This window comes from Stegostoma tigrinum, chromosome 2 (assembly GCF_030684315.1).
Source record: "Stegostoma tigrinum isolate sSteTig4 chromosome 2, sSteTig4.hap1, whole genome shotgun sequence".
NCBI classification, from domain to species: domain Eukaryota; kingdom Metazoa; phylum Chordata; class Chondrichthyes; order Orectolobiformes; family Stegostomatidae; genus Stegostoma; species Stegostoma tigrinum.
The window spans coordinates 102,333,658-102,352,377 of NC_081355.1; the positions used below are offsets into that span (position 1 = coordinate 102,333,658).

Genomic DNA, 18,720 nt, shown 5'->3' on the forward strand with positions numbered 1-18,720 from the left:
TTAATCAACCTGCTCAGAGATGTTATTACACACGTCTGGAGCAGTTAGGACTTGAACACAGACTTTCTGGCCCAGAGATAGGGACATTACCACTGTGCCACAAGAGTCATAAGAATTCCAAGTACATGCATTGGCATCTCATGAATTATAGATGCCACTGGAATGGACTTACCCTTCACAATAAAATTTCTGCCCAATCAAGATACTTTATGCTATAGAAACTCAATTGTATGAAACAAGATTGTAGTCATCAACTTTACTTTGCAGCCTTCAGTTCAGGCGAGTACTGAGCTTTGACTGCCTCGCTCAAAACTTTCTCAAATGGTCCTCACCTTCACTTTCGTTGTAATCTCTACAGCTGCTGAAGGCACTCCTTGGAAATGAGGGCAGGAGGAAAATTGGCATGCACCAGCTTCTACTTTTGCTTTACAGTTGGCACCTTAGTGCACAGACTCAGGCACAGCTTTTCTTCTCACTTTAATGCAGAAGATAAGCAAGACAACTTATGGGTGAGAGAGACACTTTAATGTAAAAGGCAAAGCAGGGTGTTCTAACTGTAGGAAAGAGTGAAGCATCAATATTGGGGAGGTGAGGGTGTTAATGCCACTATAAAGCTCAGTGCGATGCCCTTTATACATGCATTGGCGTCTCATGAATTATAGATGCTACTGGAATGGATTTCTGCTTCCCAGTTAAATTTCTCCACGAACAAGATACTTAATGCTATAGAAACATAACCGTATACAACAAGAATGTACCGTTCAAGTTTGCTCTTCAGCCTCCAGATAGAAGGGCACATGTACCCACAACGTATATGGCAAACATTGTGCATTTACATTGACTAGTATTGTGTTGTGTTAAAGAGAAAGGGTTGAATAGGATGAAGGTTGAATCCATTCAGCCCAGGGGCCAGGCCATTTGTAGACGAATTCCACAGATTCACAATCTTTTGAGAGAATTACTTCCTCCTTATCTCCATTTTAAGATTGCCAGCCTTTATTCTAAATCTATGACCCCTCATTCTAAATTGTCCCACACGGAGAAACATCCACTCTGCATTTGTTTTGTTAATCTCCAAAAGTATCAGTGAGGCAGGTGGTCCAATAATCCAGCAATGAGATCTGTTACCATCAGGGGATTGTGCCATTGTCAGTCCTGAAAGTTAAATAGAATTGGTCAGTCAGGGTCATATGGCATATTCAGTCCAGGAGATGAACCACAAGCACAGGGCTGTCATACAAACTCTGTCTGAGGGATGGGCCATGGTCACTTGGGGAGTAGGTTGTATACGAACCAGGGATTTTTAAATTCTATTCATGGCATCATGCAACTGAAGGTGTATTGCCTGGGGATAGGCCTGCTTGTATGTTTTATCTGAGAGCATGTTCACAGTCATAGGTGAAATTTGAGGTGGGGGTGTAGTCAGGGTGAGTCATCATCATGCTGGCCTTGATAAGGGCAGGGCCAGCAGGGGCATCAGCACTTCGGTAGTCAGGAATTCAGAGTAAACTGGGGACATGGATAACATCATTAAAATGTGGCTGAACTGAAAGCGACAGGTAGGTCGAGGAGAGTGACAGATCATCAGGGAAACAGGGACCAGGATACAGTAGCAGAGGTGAAGGAAAATGGGACCTTTGTGATTTTATGTGTTATACTGTACGCTGAGCCAGTAAGTCACTGCAGTAAACACAAGCTCTTAAGCTGGCTACATTGATCTGAAAAATTGACTGTTAGATTCTGTCTGCTTTAACTTTAGAATTTTCTCTTTTATCATTTGAATTCTGCTTTGAGACATTCTAGCATTATCACCTCAGTATCATGTACTTCTGTGGCTCTTGATTTCCCTACTTACTTACTGCTTTGCAGTGTCCACCCACTGGGGTGGCTGTGCTCATTGTGAGTTTAAGGATTGCTTTTTTCACTTATAGCCTTCTCAGCCATTTTCTGCACTTTAATTTGAAGGTGTTTTCTTACCCAAGAATGATTTTTAACTTAACTCACAGAGGTCCGATATACACACTTCCTAACCGAACCTCTATCTGGGAATGCTGCTCTCGGATGGTGGAATCTGAACCTAATGCTGTAACTTCCCAATGGAATCTGAAACTACCAAGTGGGACAAGTCTTTCAGCTCTTTTCTGCCCACAGTGATCCCCACCCATGTACAAAATAAAGACAACGGGCTGGAGCAGTGCTGGTTCTCCTTTGCTGGTCTTTCTCAGAATTCCTGTTGACTGCTTGTATGTTCAAGTGCTTGTATGAGGAGTTCCTAAAGTGTAACATGGCCTGGAGACAAAGTTCAAATCCCATTTTCTTGACAGGTGAATCACACATGTCTGAACAAATGATTAGAAAATATCTTGAAGTGGTAAAACTGTAAACTCACTTGGTTCTCTGGAAACTTTGTCTCTTGGATCTAATGGATTTTTCACTGTTACACGTTTGGGATTCAACAACAACTGCCCACCTCTCACTACCATTTGGTGTGATGGGTGGAAGGATGGGGGCACCAATCATCTTGTCTTGGCTGGATTGCAGAGCACATTTGGTTTAGAGTTGTGGAGGAACATTCAGGGCCTAAACAAGATGCTCTCATTTTAACAAGATATAGTTTATTGTATGATGGCCATGAGGTATAAATGGGGGTATGAGGACTACACGTTCAAAATCCAGAGCTTTTTTTCTCCAATTTCTTCACCCAGGGCTGTATGGCATCATCAGATCGGGTGGAGCTTAAAATAGTCTCCAATGATAACCCTTACAGAACCATTAACTTTACAACATGGCAGAGTGAAACTGAGTGATTCCATCATGTGTGTAAGGTGGCAGAGAAAAGATGGCACCAATCCCTCTCTCTTTGAGCGCAGGAGGACTTCAGTTTTCTTGTGGCACCGTCTGACATCCAATTTGCAGGCCTGTAACACCGGCCCAAGCTGGATGTGTCTGATGGGATAAACTCCTGCTGCCATACTCCATGAACAGGATGGCTCTTCTCTCAAAGACCCCACCCAGCAGCATCTGCAAGGCAGTGTGGGTAAACCATGGAGTCCATTTGGCTTCTTGGAAAGCATTTCTGGGTTTCTGGAGAGAATCAGGAGGACGGGGGGCGGGGCGGAATTTGTTTGCTATTTACAGGATGTGGTATGACCACAACAGCTCCTGGGAAATTCCTGCATGCTTTTAGTTCAAAATGGAAAATTTCAGCCTACGATCTCCCCACCCCCACTCAAGGCATAAAGTAGGACACTGCACAATACACCGTGGTCATAATTTGCTGTGGATACATAATGTATTGCCCTTATATTCTTGGGAAAGGCACAGCAGCTGTTGTGTCATAAATATCCATTCCGTTGTTGCTTCCAATTCTCGTTTTGCTCTCAGAGGAGAACATTTCTGGATGTTGTAATGGATTTTCCTACCTCTGCTGCTCAATGATTGCCAAAAATAAGGAAATACATCTTATGCACCACTGCAGTTTTCAGTGTTGAGACACATACTAATAGCAATGACTCATTGAATGAGCAGAATCTTCAATTTGGTAGTAATTACAGGGAATGCTGGCATTGCACATTACAAGCAGGTTGTGTTGGTTTAAAGGGTTTGTGATCAAGCTGGCAGGAAATGGCAAGGGGTATTGCCCAGGGATGTATTCTGAATCTTCACCAGATATTAAAAAATGATGGGATATGGAATAAATAGTTGTCTATTTGCAATGATACTAAGTTAGGAGATGGGAACAGGAATACGTGAAAAGGTATAGTCAGAAAAGTGAATGGACATAACAATGTCAGAGATAATGGGACATAACAATGTCACAGGAATTCAGCATGGGAAAACTTCAGCTCATCCGTTTTAAAAGCGAAAAAAAAAATCTGAATTTTTTTGATTATGAGAAACTGGAAAATGCCAAAGAGCAAAGTAATTTGGGTGTCCAAGTACATAAGTCACTTCCTTTTATACGCTCATGGGAAAATGAGTGTCACTGGCTGGCCAGCATTCATTGAGTATAACCATTTGCAACTCTTGTTGCAGCTGTGTAAGACTTTAGCTAGGCCACATTTGGTGTACTTTATGTAGTTCTAGTCACCATACTTTAGGAAGGATATGAAGACTTCAGAGATGATACAAAAGAGAATTACCAAGATGTGTTTAGATTGGAGTGTATTAGTTATAAGCAGAGGTTGGACAAACTCAGATTGTTTCTGCTAGAGTGTCAGAGGCTGATGGAAGCCTTGAGAAAAGTAAGTAAAATCATGATAAGCATAGTAAGGTGGATGGTCGGGTTCGAAATGCCAAATACTAGGGAGCATTGTTTTAGTGTGAAAGGGGAAATGTTTAAAGGAGATGTGAGAGGAAAGTTTTTTTTAAAACCCAGGAAGGTGGTAGGTGCCTTGAACATCGCTGCCTTGGAGATGGTAGAAACAGGTACATTAGCAAAGTTTAAGAGGCATTTATACAAAAACATGAATGGGCAGGGAATGGAGTGGTACAGACCATGTGCAGGCTGATGGGATTTGATTAGAAATGCATCATGATCAGCACAGATATGATGGACCAAAGGTCCTGCTCCTGTGCTGTACTGTTCTATGTTCTAAGTTATGCCCATCCCTAGTTGCCCTTGAGAAGGTGTTGGTGAGCCGAACCATTTTGACCCATAATGCCGTTAGCGAGATTATTTCTGGATTTTCACCTAGCACCAGTGAAAAACTAGCAATATTTTTCCAGGTCAAGATGGTAAGGGGTTTAGAGGGAAACTTGTAGATGGTTATGATCCCATGAATCTGCTACCCTTACCCTTCTAGATGTGGAGGTGCCAGTGTTAGACTGAGATGGACAAGGTCAGATATCACATGTCACTAGGTTATTGTCGGACAGGTTTATTTGACCTTATCCTTCTAGCTGGAAGTAGTCCTGGGTTTAGCAAGTGTTATTTAAGGATCTTTGGTGAATTTCTGCAGTGCATCTTGTAAATTAGTATACACTGCTGCCACTGAGTGTTGGCAGAGCGCATAGATGCTTGTGAATGTGATGCCTATCAGGCAGGCTGTTTTGCCCTGGATGGTGTCAAGCTTCAAATGTTGTTGGGGCTGCACTTATCCAGGCAAGTGGAGAGTATTGCATCAAACTCCCGACTTATGGTTTGTAGATGATGGGCAGGCTTTGGGGAGTCAGGAGGTGAGTTACACACCCTAGTGATCCTAGCCGCTATATTGATTTATCCACAGACACAAAAAAAAACACTCAGAAAGGTCACTTCGAATGTTGGCTTTTAACAAGATATCTGAATTAGAGTAGATCAAGTCATGTTTCAGTTGTTTAGATCCTTGGCTGGACCCAATCAAGAATATTGCACTCAGTTTTGGTCCTGCATCTCAGTAAGGATATAATAGCCATGAAGAGGCAGGCACATAGGTTTGTTAGAGTAATGTCAGAGCTTCTTCAAGTTCTGTGCCGCCCGAAGGCAGGTCCATAGTGATTACCTACAGAATTACAGCAAAGTGCCGTGAACTTTTTTAGCAATGGTAAGGAAAGGGGGTAGGGCCTTGGGTCCAGCTCAGTTGAAGCAGGGATTGAACCATGTACTGTTGGACAGGGCCTGGAACAAGGGCAGGCCTGCAGTGCATAAATCAGGAGTAGGTGAGACACCCAGCACCATATGAATAGCCCACAGTTTCCCGGTAGAAAGTCTTCTGACTGTAATTTCGAAGAGACTAGCAGAAAATAGAACATAGAAAAGAGAACATTCCAGCATAGTACAGGCTTTTTGGCCCTCGATGTTGTGCCGACCTGCCATACCAATCTGAAGCCCATCTAACCTACGCTATTCCATGTACATCCATATGCTTGTCCAATGACGACTTAAATGTACTTAAAGTTGGCAAATATACTACCATTGCAGGCAAAGTGTTCCATACCCTTACTACTCTCTGAGCAAAGAAACTACCTCTGACATCTGTCCTATATCTGTCACCCCTCAATTTAAAGCTATGCCCCCTCGTGCTCGCTGTCACCATCCTAGGAGAAAGGTTCTCCCTATCCACCCTATCTAACCCTCTGATTATCTTATAAGTTACCTCTCAACCTTCTTCTCTCTAACGAAAACAGCCTCAAGTCCCTCAGCTGTTCCTCGTAAGACCTTCCCTCCATACCAGGCAACATCCTAGTATATCTCCTCTGCACCCTTTCCAAAGCTTCCACATCCTTCTTATAAAGCGGTGACCAGAACTGTACGCAATACTCCAAGTGCGGCCACACCAGAGTTTTGCACAGCTTCACCATAACCTCTTGGTTCCGGAACTCGATCCCTCTAATAATAAAAGCTAAAACACTGTATGCCTTCTTAACAACCCTGTCAGCCTGGATGGCAACTTTCAAGGATCTGTGTACATGGACACCGAGATCTCTCTGCTCAACTACACTACCAAGAATCTTACCATTAGCCCAGTACTTTGCATTCCGGTTACTCCTACCAAAGTGCATCACCTCACACTTGTCCACATTAAACTCCATTTGCCACCTCTCAGCCCAGCTCTGCAGTTTATCTATGTCTATCTGTAACCTACAACATCCTTCGTCACTATTCACAACTCCACTGACCTTAGTGTTGTCTGCAACTTTACTAACCCATCCTTCTACGCCCTCCTCCAGGTCGTTTATAAAAATGATGAACAGCAGTGGACCCAGCACCGACCCTTGCGGTACACCACTAGTAACTGGACTCCAGGATGAACATTTCCCATCAACCACCACCCTCTGTCTTCTTTCAGCAAGCCAATTTCTGATCCAAACTGCTATATCTCCCACAATCCCATTCCTCCGCATTTTGTACAATAGCTTACTGTGGGGAACCTTATCGAACGCCTTGCTGAAATCCATATACACCACATCAACCGGTTTACTCTTATCTACCTGTTTGGTCACCTTCTCAAAGAACTCAATAAGGTTTGTGAGGCACAACCTGCCCTTCACAAAACCGTGCTGACTATCCCTAATCAAATTATTCCTTTCTAGATGATTATAAATCCTATCTCTTATAGCCTTTTCCAACACTTTACCAATAACTGAAGTAAGGCTCACTGGTCTACAGATAAAATAAAGCTGGTAATGTACAGCATTGTTTTCTGAACCTTTCCAAAGACTTCCTGAAGTCTCACATTCTGGGCAAACTTGCAACAAAAATGTTTGGAAGTGGAAGAAGTCATATTTGACTCAAAAGGTTAACTTTTTTTCTCTCCACAGATTCTGCCAGATCTGCTAAGTTCCTCCACCTCTTCCTGCTTTTGATCTAGACTTCCAGCATCTGCTGTATTTTGCTTTTATTGACTGATTAAAATGCTGCCTAGTAAGCACCTAATACTCGAACCTACAGAAAGACAACCACAAACCTCATACAGCAATTATATCATATATCTCACTTTCTACTGAATAACTTCTCAAAAGACCCCCACATCACTCTCAGTTGCCAATGGTTTTGCTTTTCCCCATTTCTCAGATCCACATCAAATCAGCACCAAAAGCTGCTCTCCTCAGTTTTCAGAAAAGTCCTGAACTAAATAGCTCATAAAGAGGTACTATCCCAGGACTAACGCACCAGAGACCCAGTGTAAAGATATGCGAACATAAAAATGTTCAAATCCCACAAGTGGTAGTTAGTGAAATTTGAATTTGATAAAGTTCTGGAATTAAAAGCTAATCTAATAGTGGCTACAACCATTTTCAATTGTCATAAAACAAAACTATACCGTTCACTAATGTGCTTTCAGGAAAGAAGTCTGCTATCCTTACCCAGTCTGGCCTATGTGTGATTCCAGACTTTTAACTGCCCTCTCAAACAGCAAAGCAAGCCAGACAGTTTCAACAATTAATATGTGCAATAAATGTGGGCTTAGTCAGCAGTGCCAACGTTAATAAAAGGTCCACTTCTGTGAAGCTTTCCTCCAAACTCTGCCCCCCGACCTCCCCCTCCCCCAGGCTTATCAGGATGAACTTTTCACTGCACTTTGGTACATGTGACATCAGTAAATCAAATCAAATCAAATGAATCTTCTGGTGCTGCAGATTGCCATACGGTGTGTCTATTTGACCAGAGATTGCCTTCTCTCTTGCATTCTGCCTGGTGTTCTCAGAAAAGACATACTCTGCTGAACATGCTAGCTTTGGCTTTTCACCTTTCTGTCTGAAATCTTGGAAACAAAGTCTGTCCCTTGACAGCACCAGCTGTTCTTGCCTTTGTTTCAGGTGAGGACATTTTGCACCTTGCTCATTGCAACATATCATACTCCTCCATTCCCTATGGTAATAAGCCATTTGGCCTGTTGCCTGGCAGAGAGCATTCCAAAATTACTCGAGTCACATCATCACTCATTTTACCTGAAATTAAACAGATCGTTTAAAATAAACTTACAAACTTAATATTGATCATTGTATCTTTAGCAGACTCAAGGAGAATGAGCTGGTGGGAAATGTACTGGAAGAATGTTTATGTTCATGAAAGTGGCTCTGTCTTTAGGAGAAGAAAATTGAAAGATAAGAAAAAAGAAACCTTTTAAAGTAAGTTCAGCGTTCAAGAGAATATTCAGCTTTGCAGGTAGTAATAGATCAAATGCCCATCATGTACTACTGCTGTCAATACCACATCACTATCGATGTTGAAATTTACCCAATTCTTGCTCACTATCATGGTACATTAGGCAACAGTGACATTTCAGCTTGCAGGATTTTATGCTCAATAAATACATTTAAGGTTTAGCAAATCAAGTTCTTAATTGTCTAGTTTTTCTTCAATTGATATGGGAGCACCTGTTAAAGGCCTGCAGCACTAACTGCACATCTCGTTGAGGAGGCCAGCCTATAATATTCTAACAGTAAAACTCTGCTGCCATACTTCGGCAGAATATCCATTAATTTTCATTTGATCATGCCAAAATGCTCGACCATAAAAATATTTCAGAGGCTACTTACCAAGAGTGATGAATTTTCATCCAAGCTTATATCATTACCATGAAGATTTGAACTGTATTTTGTGTCTTTAACATAATAATATTAATGCTATAATTTTCAAATTACAGCAATATAAATATGACCATTAGCTATTCACAATGGCTATTTATACATTGAATTAAAAACCACATTGTGACATTTTAGATTTCACATATAAATCAGAACATCTGGCCCCCGTTTATCTGATACACTTTGACATTGTCATTTGTATAAAAATGTAGATTCTTGGCTCATGCTGGGATGATTCAATATTGTTAATGGAGAAATAAATCACAGCACAAGAGGCAGAAGTGGACTCAAAAGTAGGCGTCCCAGCTAGAAAAAACTACAAGGAAGAAACTAAAAATAACATAAAAACAACAAATCATGCATAAATATCAATTCATTATGCTGTTTGGGGACGAACAAATGTGAATAGGCTTTTAAAAAATGGTTACCAACTAAACAACCAGCCGGGACTCTCAGTTTGGTGCCCCACCCTTGGCCATTTTCACGAAGAAAGGAGAATGATTTGATCGAACAAGTGCCCAGTTTTATTAATGAGATTATTGATAGTGCTGTGGGCTCACTGAAGCTCTATCACAACTAAGGATATTTTTAAATTTTCTGTGGATGCCAAATGTTAGCAGCTTACCATGAAGCAGATAGTGCTTCACCTAAGTTTAATATCCTCCAAATGAGGTCCTTGAAAACGCTGCATAGTACATTTAAGAGTCCGTTCAGGGAGTTACAGCAGCAGTTTGCTTGTGTGTAAGATCTGGGCGTCTTACAGTGTGACAAGTTTGTAGTGACTGTTGGAGACCCAAGAGTTTATGCGGAGAATATTGACAGGAAATTCATGAAAATGGCAATTGTTTAGTACTCTCACATTCACATGCATTGCATGCACATGAACACACATGTTGATATAACAGTAAATATCATTAAGCAGCATCTCTCCAGTCATTCACATTGGCAGGTCTCCCTGGCATCAAACCTTAAATGTCTCTTGCTGTGCAGCTCACTCAAGAGTTCTTTAGATCACGTAAGAAAATTAAATTTGTTTTAAGTGTTTGCTCCTTGTCATTCCATTATTTGATGATGTGACTTTGATTTATTTTGCTAAAACGAGACAAAATGACTTAAAATTTGGAGTGTTTACACAACAGCAACCAAAGACTATATTTTCAAACCCAGACCAAACAACAAGGCATTTTCAAAACCACTTTTTTTAAAAATAATTTATTGTATTTTGAAATTGACAGCAAGAGTAAACCACTGAGCCTGGTTGTATCTGGGGCTGAAGGGGTTAAGTTCCGAGAGCTTATTGCCTTAATTGTCCAGTGTGACAGAATGGGGAAAGGGTGGGTCAGGGGGAGGTTCCAGAGTCCAAAATTTGGAACAAAATCATTACTCTTCCAAGATGATAAAGTGTGAAGCTGGATGAACACAGCAGGCCAAGCAGCATCTCAGGAGCGCAAAAGCTGACGTTTCGGGCCTAGACCCTTCATCAGAGATCTCTGATGAAGGGTCTAGGCCTGAAACGTCAGCTTTTGTGCTCCTTAGAGGCTGCTTGGCCTGCTGTGTTCATCCAGCTTCACACTTTATTATCTTGGATTCTCCAGCATCTGCAGTTCCCATTATCACTGATACAGCATTACTCTTCCGTTTGGTTTTGCTGTGGCCAATATTTGAATAAACAAATACAGTGATTTCTTAATACTGTCAAGTGAAAGATCAGCTCCAATTCAATTAATAGTGTAAATGTTTTATATTTATCCTCACAATATACATAACACTTTAAAATAACAAAGCAAAAATTAATTTCTACCTCATGCCAATGTTCCCTGTGTTTGATAAGACAACATTATGCAGTAAATACAGAGTAATAAATGAAAGCATAACATGTTAATTTTAATGATTTATTTGAAGGTTACTATATATCATTCTGACACAAATAAGTTTAATGGAAAACAAATTCTTACTTACTTGTGCATAATTTTCTACATTAATCTCCTGTGCAAATGCACAAGTAATATTACAACAACTTTGGGTATACTGTTTGAAACTGTCTTTGCTATTTCAGTGAGCTGCTATCACAAAGCCTGTACTTTGTTTGAAAAACTAGCTTGAACCCCACATTGTGTCTCTAGGGGATGGTGCCAATGCTACTAACTAGCTACTCTCAAGCCTCAAATACAAGCAAACCCGCAGTGGAGAGGCAGGCAATCCCAGTCTTGGGAGCTGCCAGTCAACCAGATACTGGCATCTCTCCATGCCAGCGGAATCACTGGTAGAAATGGCTGATGTCGGCAATTGTTGGATCCCAGGCCCAAGAGAGAAAACGTGGGATGCTGGAGGTCACTAGAGGGGAGAGTAGGGTTATCAGACAAAAGAAAAGTACAATAGGGTGGTGGTACAGACTCAAGGACCTATTCTGTGCTGTATAATTCAAAGGATGGCTTTCAGACTTCTCCGTCCTCCCAGTGCTATGACTTGCACTCAGACACTGAGTGCTGTCAATGAGGGATCCCCGCTTCCCGCAAAACAAGAAATTCTGATTGGGATTACTGGTAGCCTTGAGAAGCATGGGAGAACTATCCCACTCCCAGTTAACCCCTGCGCCACTAAGTAAGTCCAGTGTATTCAAGGATAATTGTTTTTAAGTGACTCATTAATGCAACTGTTGAGCAAGGTTCCTATCTGGCCTTTCCGATCCTCAAATTAATTGGGGGCCAATTTTCTCCAATGACAGGAAATCTAATGGAGGTATTCCCATCCAATTTCTTCTAACACGCCCTCTCCCCTGTCAACATACCCATCCAGCCAGCTGCACTAAATGCAGCCCATAATATCTAGGATTTCATCTACCAGGATAAGAACTGGTTTAGTGAAAAACAGAACCCAAATCATGTTGACATTCCTTCTGTTCTAAGTTATGGATCAGCTTTCAGCTGTGAACAACTTTCTTTTGGCCACTGCAATCAGGAACATTTTATCTGGAACCAAAAGAATAAAATATTCAACACTTCAAGGTCAGGAAGCAATGGAGTAGAGAACAAAGGAGAGCACCAAGGCAGAAACTGGAGTTTAAAACCAAACCCAAAGTTGTTCTTTACAAAAAGCATCCTAAGCATGATAATCATCAGCCCTGAATACGTCCTGTCCCACCGGCAGGACAGACCCTGCAGAGGTGGTGACACTCTGGTATATACCAGTCAGGAGGTAGTTGTTCTGGGAGTCCTCAACATTGATTCTCAGCCACATGAAGTCTCGGGGCATCAGGTCAGACATGGGGAAGGAAACCTCCTGTTGATACAACCTACCAATTTCACTCCTCAGTTGATTAATAAATGCTCCTCCACATTGAACACCACTTGGAAGAAGTACTGAGGGTGGCAAGGGAACAAAATTCACTCAGATCTTCATGACAAAATGCAAAGCAGTAATTCACCTTAGACAGCACCATCCAAACCCATGGCCACGTCCATCCAGAAGGACAAGGGAAGCAGATAAAAGGTAATACCACCACCTGAAAATTGCACTCCAAGCCACTCACTATCCTGATTTGGAAATATATTGTTGAACCTTCAGTGTCACTAGGTCAAAGATCCTGGAATCTTCCCTTAAATTCACTGTAGATCTATTTACAGCACATGGACAGCGATTCTAGAAGACAGCACACCAACACCTTCTTAAGGCCAACTAGAGATGGGGAATAAATCTGACCAGCTAGCAACACCCATGTCCCACAAGTGAATAAAACTAAAACTTAAATTCCTTAACTTTTGATCATTTTTCAAAATTCCCTAGATTCCAACAGATTTGAAAAGTAAATTTAATGCTTTCCTTCATGAAATGTTGGAGATAAAGGCAGAAACTATAGGCCAATTAGCCTTATACTGGTCAGAATAAAATTGTTGAAATCCATTATAGAGCAAGTTATAGTAGGATACTTAGGAAATCATAATAGGCTCAGGTATGGTTTTGTAAAAGTGATATCATTTTTAGCTAATACATTAGATTTCTTTGAGGAAATAAGAAGCAACATGGATAAGAAGGAGTCTTTAGATGTACTGTATTTGAATTTCCAAAGGGCTTTTGCTAAAACGTCTCATCAACATTACTGCATAAAATAGGACTAACGCACTTTCATGGATAAATGAACGAGTGGCTAACAGAAAGCAGACAGGAAGATTAAATGAGATAGTAAGAACTGCCAGTGCTGGAGCCAGCGATAACACTATGTGGAACTGGAGGAGCACAGCAGGCCAGGCAGCATCAGAGGAGCAGGAAAGCTGACGTGTCAGGTCGGGAGCCTTCTTCAGAAATGCTGGAAAGTTGACATTTCGGGTTGACCTGAAATATCAACTTTCCTGAACCTCTGATGCTGCCTGGCTCCCTGTGCTTCTTCAGCTCCATACTGTGTTATCTAGGAAGGTTTTTTTTCTGGTTGACAAGCTGCAGCTACTAGAGTGCCACAAGAGCCACTGAGGCCTGAACTAGTTACAATCTAGATCAATAATTTATACAAAATAACTGAATGTACTATAGCTAAATTTGTTTTTGTTGCCTAGATGGGTAGGAGGGGAAGTTATGAAAAGGAGACAATGCCTGAAAGTGATATATTTAGGAAAAATGAGTGGTTGAAACTTGGGCAGATGGAGTATAACATGAGCAAATATGCACTTGTCCTTATTAACAAGAATGGAAAGCAACAGGCTGTTTAAATAGAGAGAGATTGCCAACCCCAATTGCTAGAGAGCATCAGGGTGTCCAAATATCCAAGTCACAAGAAGTTAGTATGGAGCTACAGCAAGTGATGAGGAAGGCAACTGGATCGTAAACATTTTTTGCAAGGAAAATGAAATAGTAAAGTGGGGTAAAAAGAAGCCAAAGAACTGTGGATGGTGGATAACAGCAAGAAAAAACTGAACTTCTGGAAAAGCCTCAGCAGGTCTGGCAGCACCTGTGAAGACAAAGCAGAGTTAACGTTTCAGGTCCATCAACACTTCTTCAGGACCTTCTTCTCCTTTCTGTCCACTGATGCTGCCAGACCAGCTGAGAAAAGTAAGCTAGCGTCACTACAGCTGTAAAAAACTTCACTGAGATTACATCTGGAGTGCTGTGAATTATTTTGATCTCGTTATTTGAAAGATAATGTTATTGTATTAGAAACAGTTCAAGAGACAATCCATTTGATTAATTCCTAAGATAAAGGATGTATGTGGAAAGGTTGAACATGTTGGGCCTTTACCCACTGGGTGTTTAGAAGAATGAAAGGCAATCTTACTGAAAAATATAAAATCCTGAGACAATTTGGTAATGTTACCAGGAAGATGTTTCCTCTTACTGGGGAGATTAAAACTAAGGGACACCATTTAAAAACGTGAGGTATCTATTTTAACGTGGAGACAAGGATCATTTGTTTCAGAGGGTCATTGGTCCGTGGACTTCTCTTCCTCAGGAAACAGTGGGGGTTAGTCATTATATTTACTCAAGGTTAAGTTAGTTGCATTCTTGATAGACAAGGGTTACATCAGACAGACAGGAAAATGACATTGTGGTCACAATCAGATCAGCCATACTCTTAATGAATGGCAAAACAGGCTCAAAAGGACCAAATGGTCTGCTCCTGCTCTCAAGTTGCATGTTCCTATTAAATTCCTGGCATAAGTTTCTAAGAAAGAAAACGTCATTGTTAACAACTTATTTATCAATCTTTAACTCCTGTTATGTCGTATAACATTTAATGTTTACGCAAACATATGTCATATGGATAGCCAGAAAATAAATACGGAATGTAATCAAAACAAAGCCTTGTTTGTTATTTTCAAGCCAAATTTGTCATGTTTGGTCTAAATGTGTTCATACCAGCTATTTATATCATTTATATATAATGACTATTTGAAATAGTTTAAGGATTAATGATTACGGACACTGCACATAATTAACAGCTTAAGTCTCCAGGTAAACAATAATTTGGAAAACATCTTACCTACAAGGTACATTCCAATCCAGTCCCCAGCATCTACCTCCTCCTTGATGTCCCAACAGATGATGAGGTCCTGTGACTGGCCAATGGTATATCGTGAGCTGCTGACCATCAAGGTGGAACGACTCCCTGAATTCACCAGGTTCGTGTCACTGTTTGCTCTCGGGATGGTGACTGCCATGTTGCGGAATTGCTCCGGGTTGTAGCTGTACCTGAGGGGATCTTTGCATCGACGGCGATTCTGAGAGTTTCTGGAAGGTGATGCCATGGCTGCCAAACCCAGAAACCTATTCTGGTACAAATTCTGAAATAATATAGTTAGACTGTTAAATACCAGTTCAAAACTCTGGACCCAAGTCGTCATATCAAATCAAGGTTTGCTGCTGTAATGAGTAAATGAATAATGATAGAATGAGGACCAATATGTTTTTCGAACACATTCTGCAAACTTACTTCAATCATGATGCTCAGTGTTTGTATAATACCTCTAACAATCATGTTTAGAATGCATAAATATTCATTGAAAAAAATGGAAACACAACACTCATGAGGTACAATGGAATTAGACAGCGTGCTGCTGTAAGCAATTTTCTCCACCTTACTAAAAAGATTTTACATGTAAGAGCTTTCCCCCAAATTACAGAAAGACAAAGAATGGAAAAATCTTTATCATAGACAGAGTTTTGAAAATATGCTGATTTTACACTTATCATGCGCTCAATGGAGAAATTACCTTGTCTCGGAAAGTAATTTAAAATATTTTCACTAAAAACTTTCAAATGCACCACTCTGTTGTTAGAGAACTGCCCTTTAACGATATATTCTGATACATCTTCTACTGTAGCACCTTCAGTCTATCCCCATGGACAATGTTGTCTACTTAAAATGACTTTAACCACGATTATACATAACTTAGAAAACCTTAAGTATAATGAAAGATCCCTTGACTTCAAAGGTTAGTAAATCAATTCCATCTTAGATATTTTTATTTCATCTTTTGGAAGATTTTACAAACGAATTTTTCGTTATTAAGCTGGAGGACCCGTAATTTTTCAAAATTTTTAATTATTTCTCATCATGCAATCTTCCTAAAAGACCGTCAAAAGATGCTTGCTCACACAATCTTCAGCTTCCTTCCCACATAAACCACAATTATAATTGATGCTGATAAGACATCAGGTAACTTAGCAGCTGTCCCGCTTCAAAATACTTCTGAACAGGAAGTGCACATAAACACCCAAAATTTACACTGATGCTTCACAGTTGTTGTTGTAGATTTAAAAGGAGAGAAGTTGTTTCTGATGCCCCAAGGCATGTTAATCGACTGCCAGTGAGTCTCCCTCAAGAGGCATATTTGCTAATTTGAACTAAAGGGCTGTCCATGAACATGTACTTTAGTCCTTTATGCCAGATTTAGTTTATTGTAAAGGAGGCATCATAGATTCAGACAGAGCAAAACTACAATATGGCTTAAAATAAGATTGTAGCGGATCTCAACCAGCAATTCTGAAATGAGGCAAACCTTTCAGCATTGATTAAAATTTACATAGGATTAAAATCATGAAAACTATAATCCTTCAATTGTAAATTTCAAATAACTTGTGACTCCTGAACTCTTCAAATATTGAGGAAAATCGCCTCGCCTGGAATTAAAATGTTTATGTAGACATCTCCGTAGCCATGGAGGAAACATCATGACCAAATTAATATGATGTTTAAGAGAGTAAAAAGTCAAATAAGTGAAAGCTAAAAAGCAATATGACACCAGGTAAAGCAGGAGATGCCACCTTTCTCGTGTATAGTATTTCAGTATACGTTTGCAGTCATGAAGAGAAATCGAATATTTTAACAGCTGTACACTTCTGTCATGCTTCCAAATAATAACAAACAGAAAACCTGTCAGTTCACAATGATAATTACATCAACCAGCTAAGATAATCCTGCAATAACCAAAACAAAAGAATCCATGAAGGAAAAGCCTTCATGCATGCAATCAATTTCTTCAGTCTTGTTTTGTATGGTTTAGATGCATGGCATGGCCTATGTTTTTGAATGCATCACTTTTATATTAAAAAAACTTCTAATTTTGTTTTAAAAATAAAAGTTTCTACTCTTTGCTCAGAAGCTCCATCCTTACCTCGCTCCCTGATGATGCGAAAGTTCCACTGTGGAACAGGACCTTGAGGCCACAGGTTGATCAACTCGATTCACACAACAGAACTCTGAGTCCTGCCAATACAATCAGCAGGGAGAGAGGTAAGTACGGAACCTGTAAACATATTATAAAAGCTGTGCTTTATCATTGTGTGAGCATGTGTTGGATCTGTAAAGGTTAGTTGTAGCAGATCAATTACCTTGAGTGGTGCAAAGGATTGAAATACTAAATCATTGGGGTTTAGGTCCAAATCCAATTCAGCTTGGATTGAAAGTCTCCTCAGCACCTGTCAGCTGTCACTGCTTAAGTTGAGTTTCAGCAGTTTTAATGGAATACTATTAAATAATTAAAATAGTGGATCTACAATCCACGAAACAAGCTGTAACTCTGCATTAATTGATATCGTCACTTAGCAATCATTGCAGTAGGAAGTGTAAGTATTAACAAGGCGTCCTAAAGAGTCAGCCAAGGAAGGGGTTTTTAACTGTTTATCTGACCCTAGCTGTTGCCTGACTTGGGTTCAGATGATGCTGAAACTGAATGATATGTGAGAAAATATTTCATTTCCAAGAAGTGACATTCATCAATGTTAATGAGTGCATTTAGATTTTAAGGATTGTTTGATGACAAAAGCATTAGACCAAGAATGGCTTGCTAACATGGGCTATTCCACCCTCAGTTTTTTTGTTGGATATTGTAGAGCACAATTATGAAAGTGGAGGCTGTCTCTGGGTTGTGAATCAGTTCCATTCTTGAGTAAATTCACAAAGTCAACTTATATATAAGTTAGAACACAATACAGGACAATGTACAACAGCCACAAGGAAGTATTTGCATATCGGATATTTAAAATTAATATTAATACACCCTTATCCGGAATCTTATTCATAAATTGGGGACCACTTGTACATGTAAATATTTTAAATCTGTGAATTACTTGTAGTTTGCAATTTAGTACCAAAGTGCTTCACTAATCCTCAAACTGTAAATTCTGTAAAAATTATATTCTGGCGGCTTTTCATAAAGAGGTGCACTTGATAATTTAAACAGAAAATGCCGGAAATCCTCAGCAGCTCACACAGCATCTATGGAGAGAAAAATAGAGTTACTTAGCAGAATTTAAATCTAAGTAATGGGGTCTCACCCGGAAGAACTGCTCACCAATAGAGGGTGGTACCTCTCTATTGCTCTCTAGTGCTATCAGGAGTGGCAATTGATGCAGGTAACGGACTCACTAGAACCCAAAATTAAAAGGTGTAATGAGGATCGTAGAGGCCATTTAAGAGCCTCAGTTTTTGCCTGGATGCAAAAGCACTTGCCCAGTTTTCTTGTCTCAGAAGCAAACAGTCCAGTAAGTGCAATTGTTGAAAAGGTTTGAGGTTCTCTCATCCTGTATGGGTAAGAATGTGGATTGTAGAGTGGAAAACAAACTGACCATGACAAAATGGTACAGGAAACCATTCTGGTAGGCAGTACAATAAGAAATGTAGGGTAGTATGTGAGAGTATAGTGAAGGGGATTGACACCATTAACTGCAGCAAAAAATAAGAGCTCAGATGGCTGTATCGCCAGCTTTGCCAGGGCCCGG

At 40.3% G+C, this 18,720-nt stretch overlaps 1 protein-coding gene across 6 annotated transcripts in view; it reads right to left on the minus strand.

Annotated features, from left to right (window-relative positions):
• LOC125465351 (E3 ubiquitin-protein ligase HECW1-like) overlaps positions 1 to 18,720 on the minus strand; it is a 430,630-nt gene that overhangs the window by 315,802 nt on the left and 96,108 nt on the right. For 3 of the 6 annotated variants that reach the window (XM_059638136.1, XM_059638133.1, XM_059638138.1), the window contains 2 exons: positions 17,115 to 17,206; positions 14,981 to 15,281 (listed from right to left, as the gene is read on the minus strand). In XM_059638136.1, the coding sequence (XP_059494119.1) occupies positions 14,981 to 15,245 (265 nt within the window). In that variant the 5' untranslated portion in view covers positions 15,246 to 15,281; positions 17,115 to 17,206. The remainder of the gene's footprint in view (positions 1 to 14,980; positions 15,282 to 17,114; positions 17,207 to 18,720) is intronic. The other 3 variants (XM_059638143.1, XM_059638132.1, XM_059638131.1) reach the window with 1 other exon arrangement.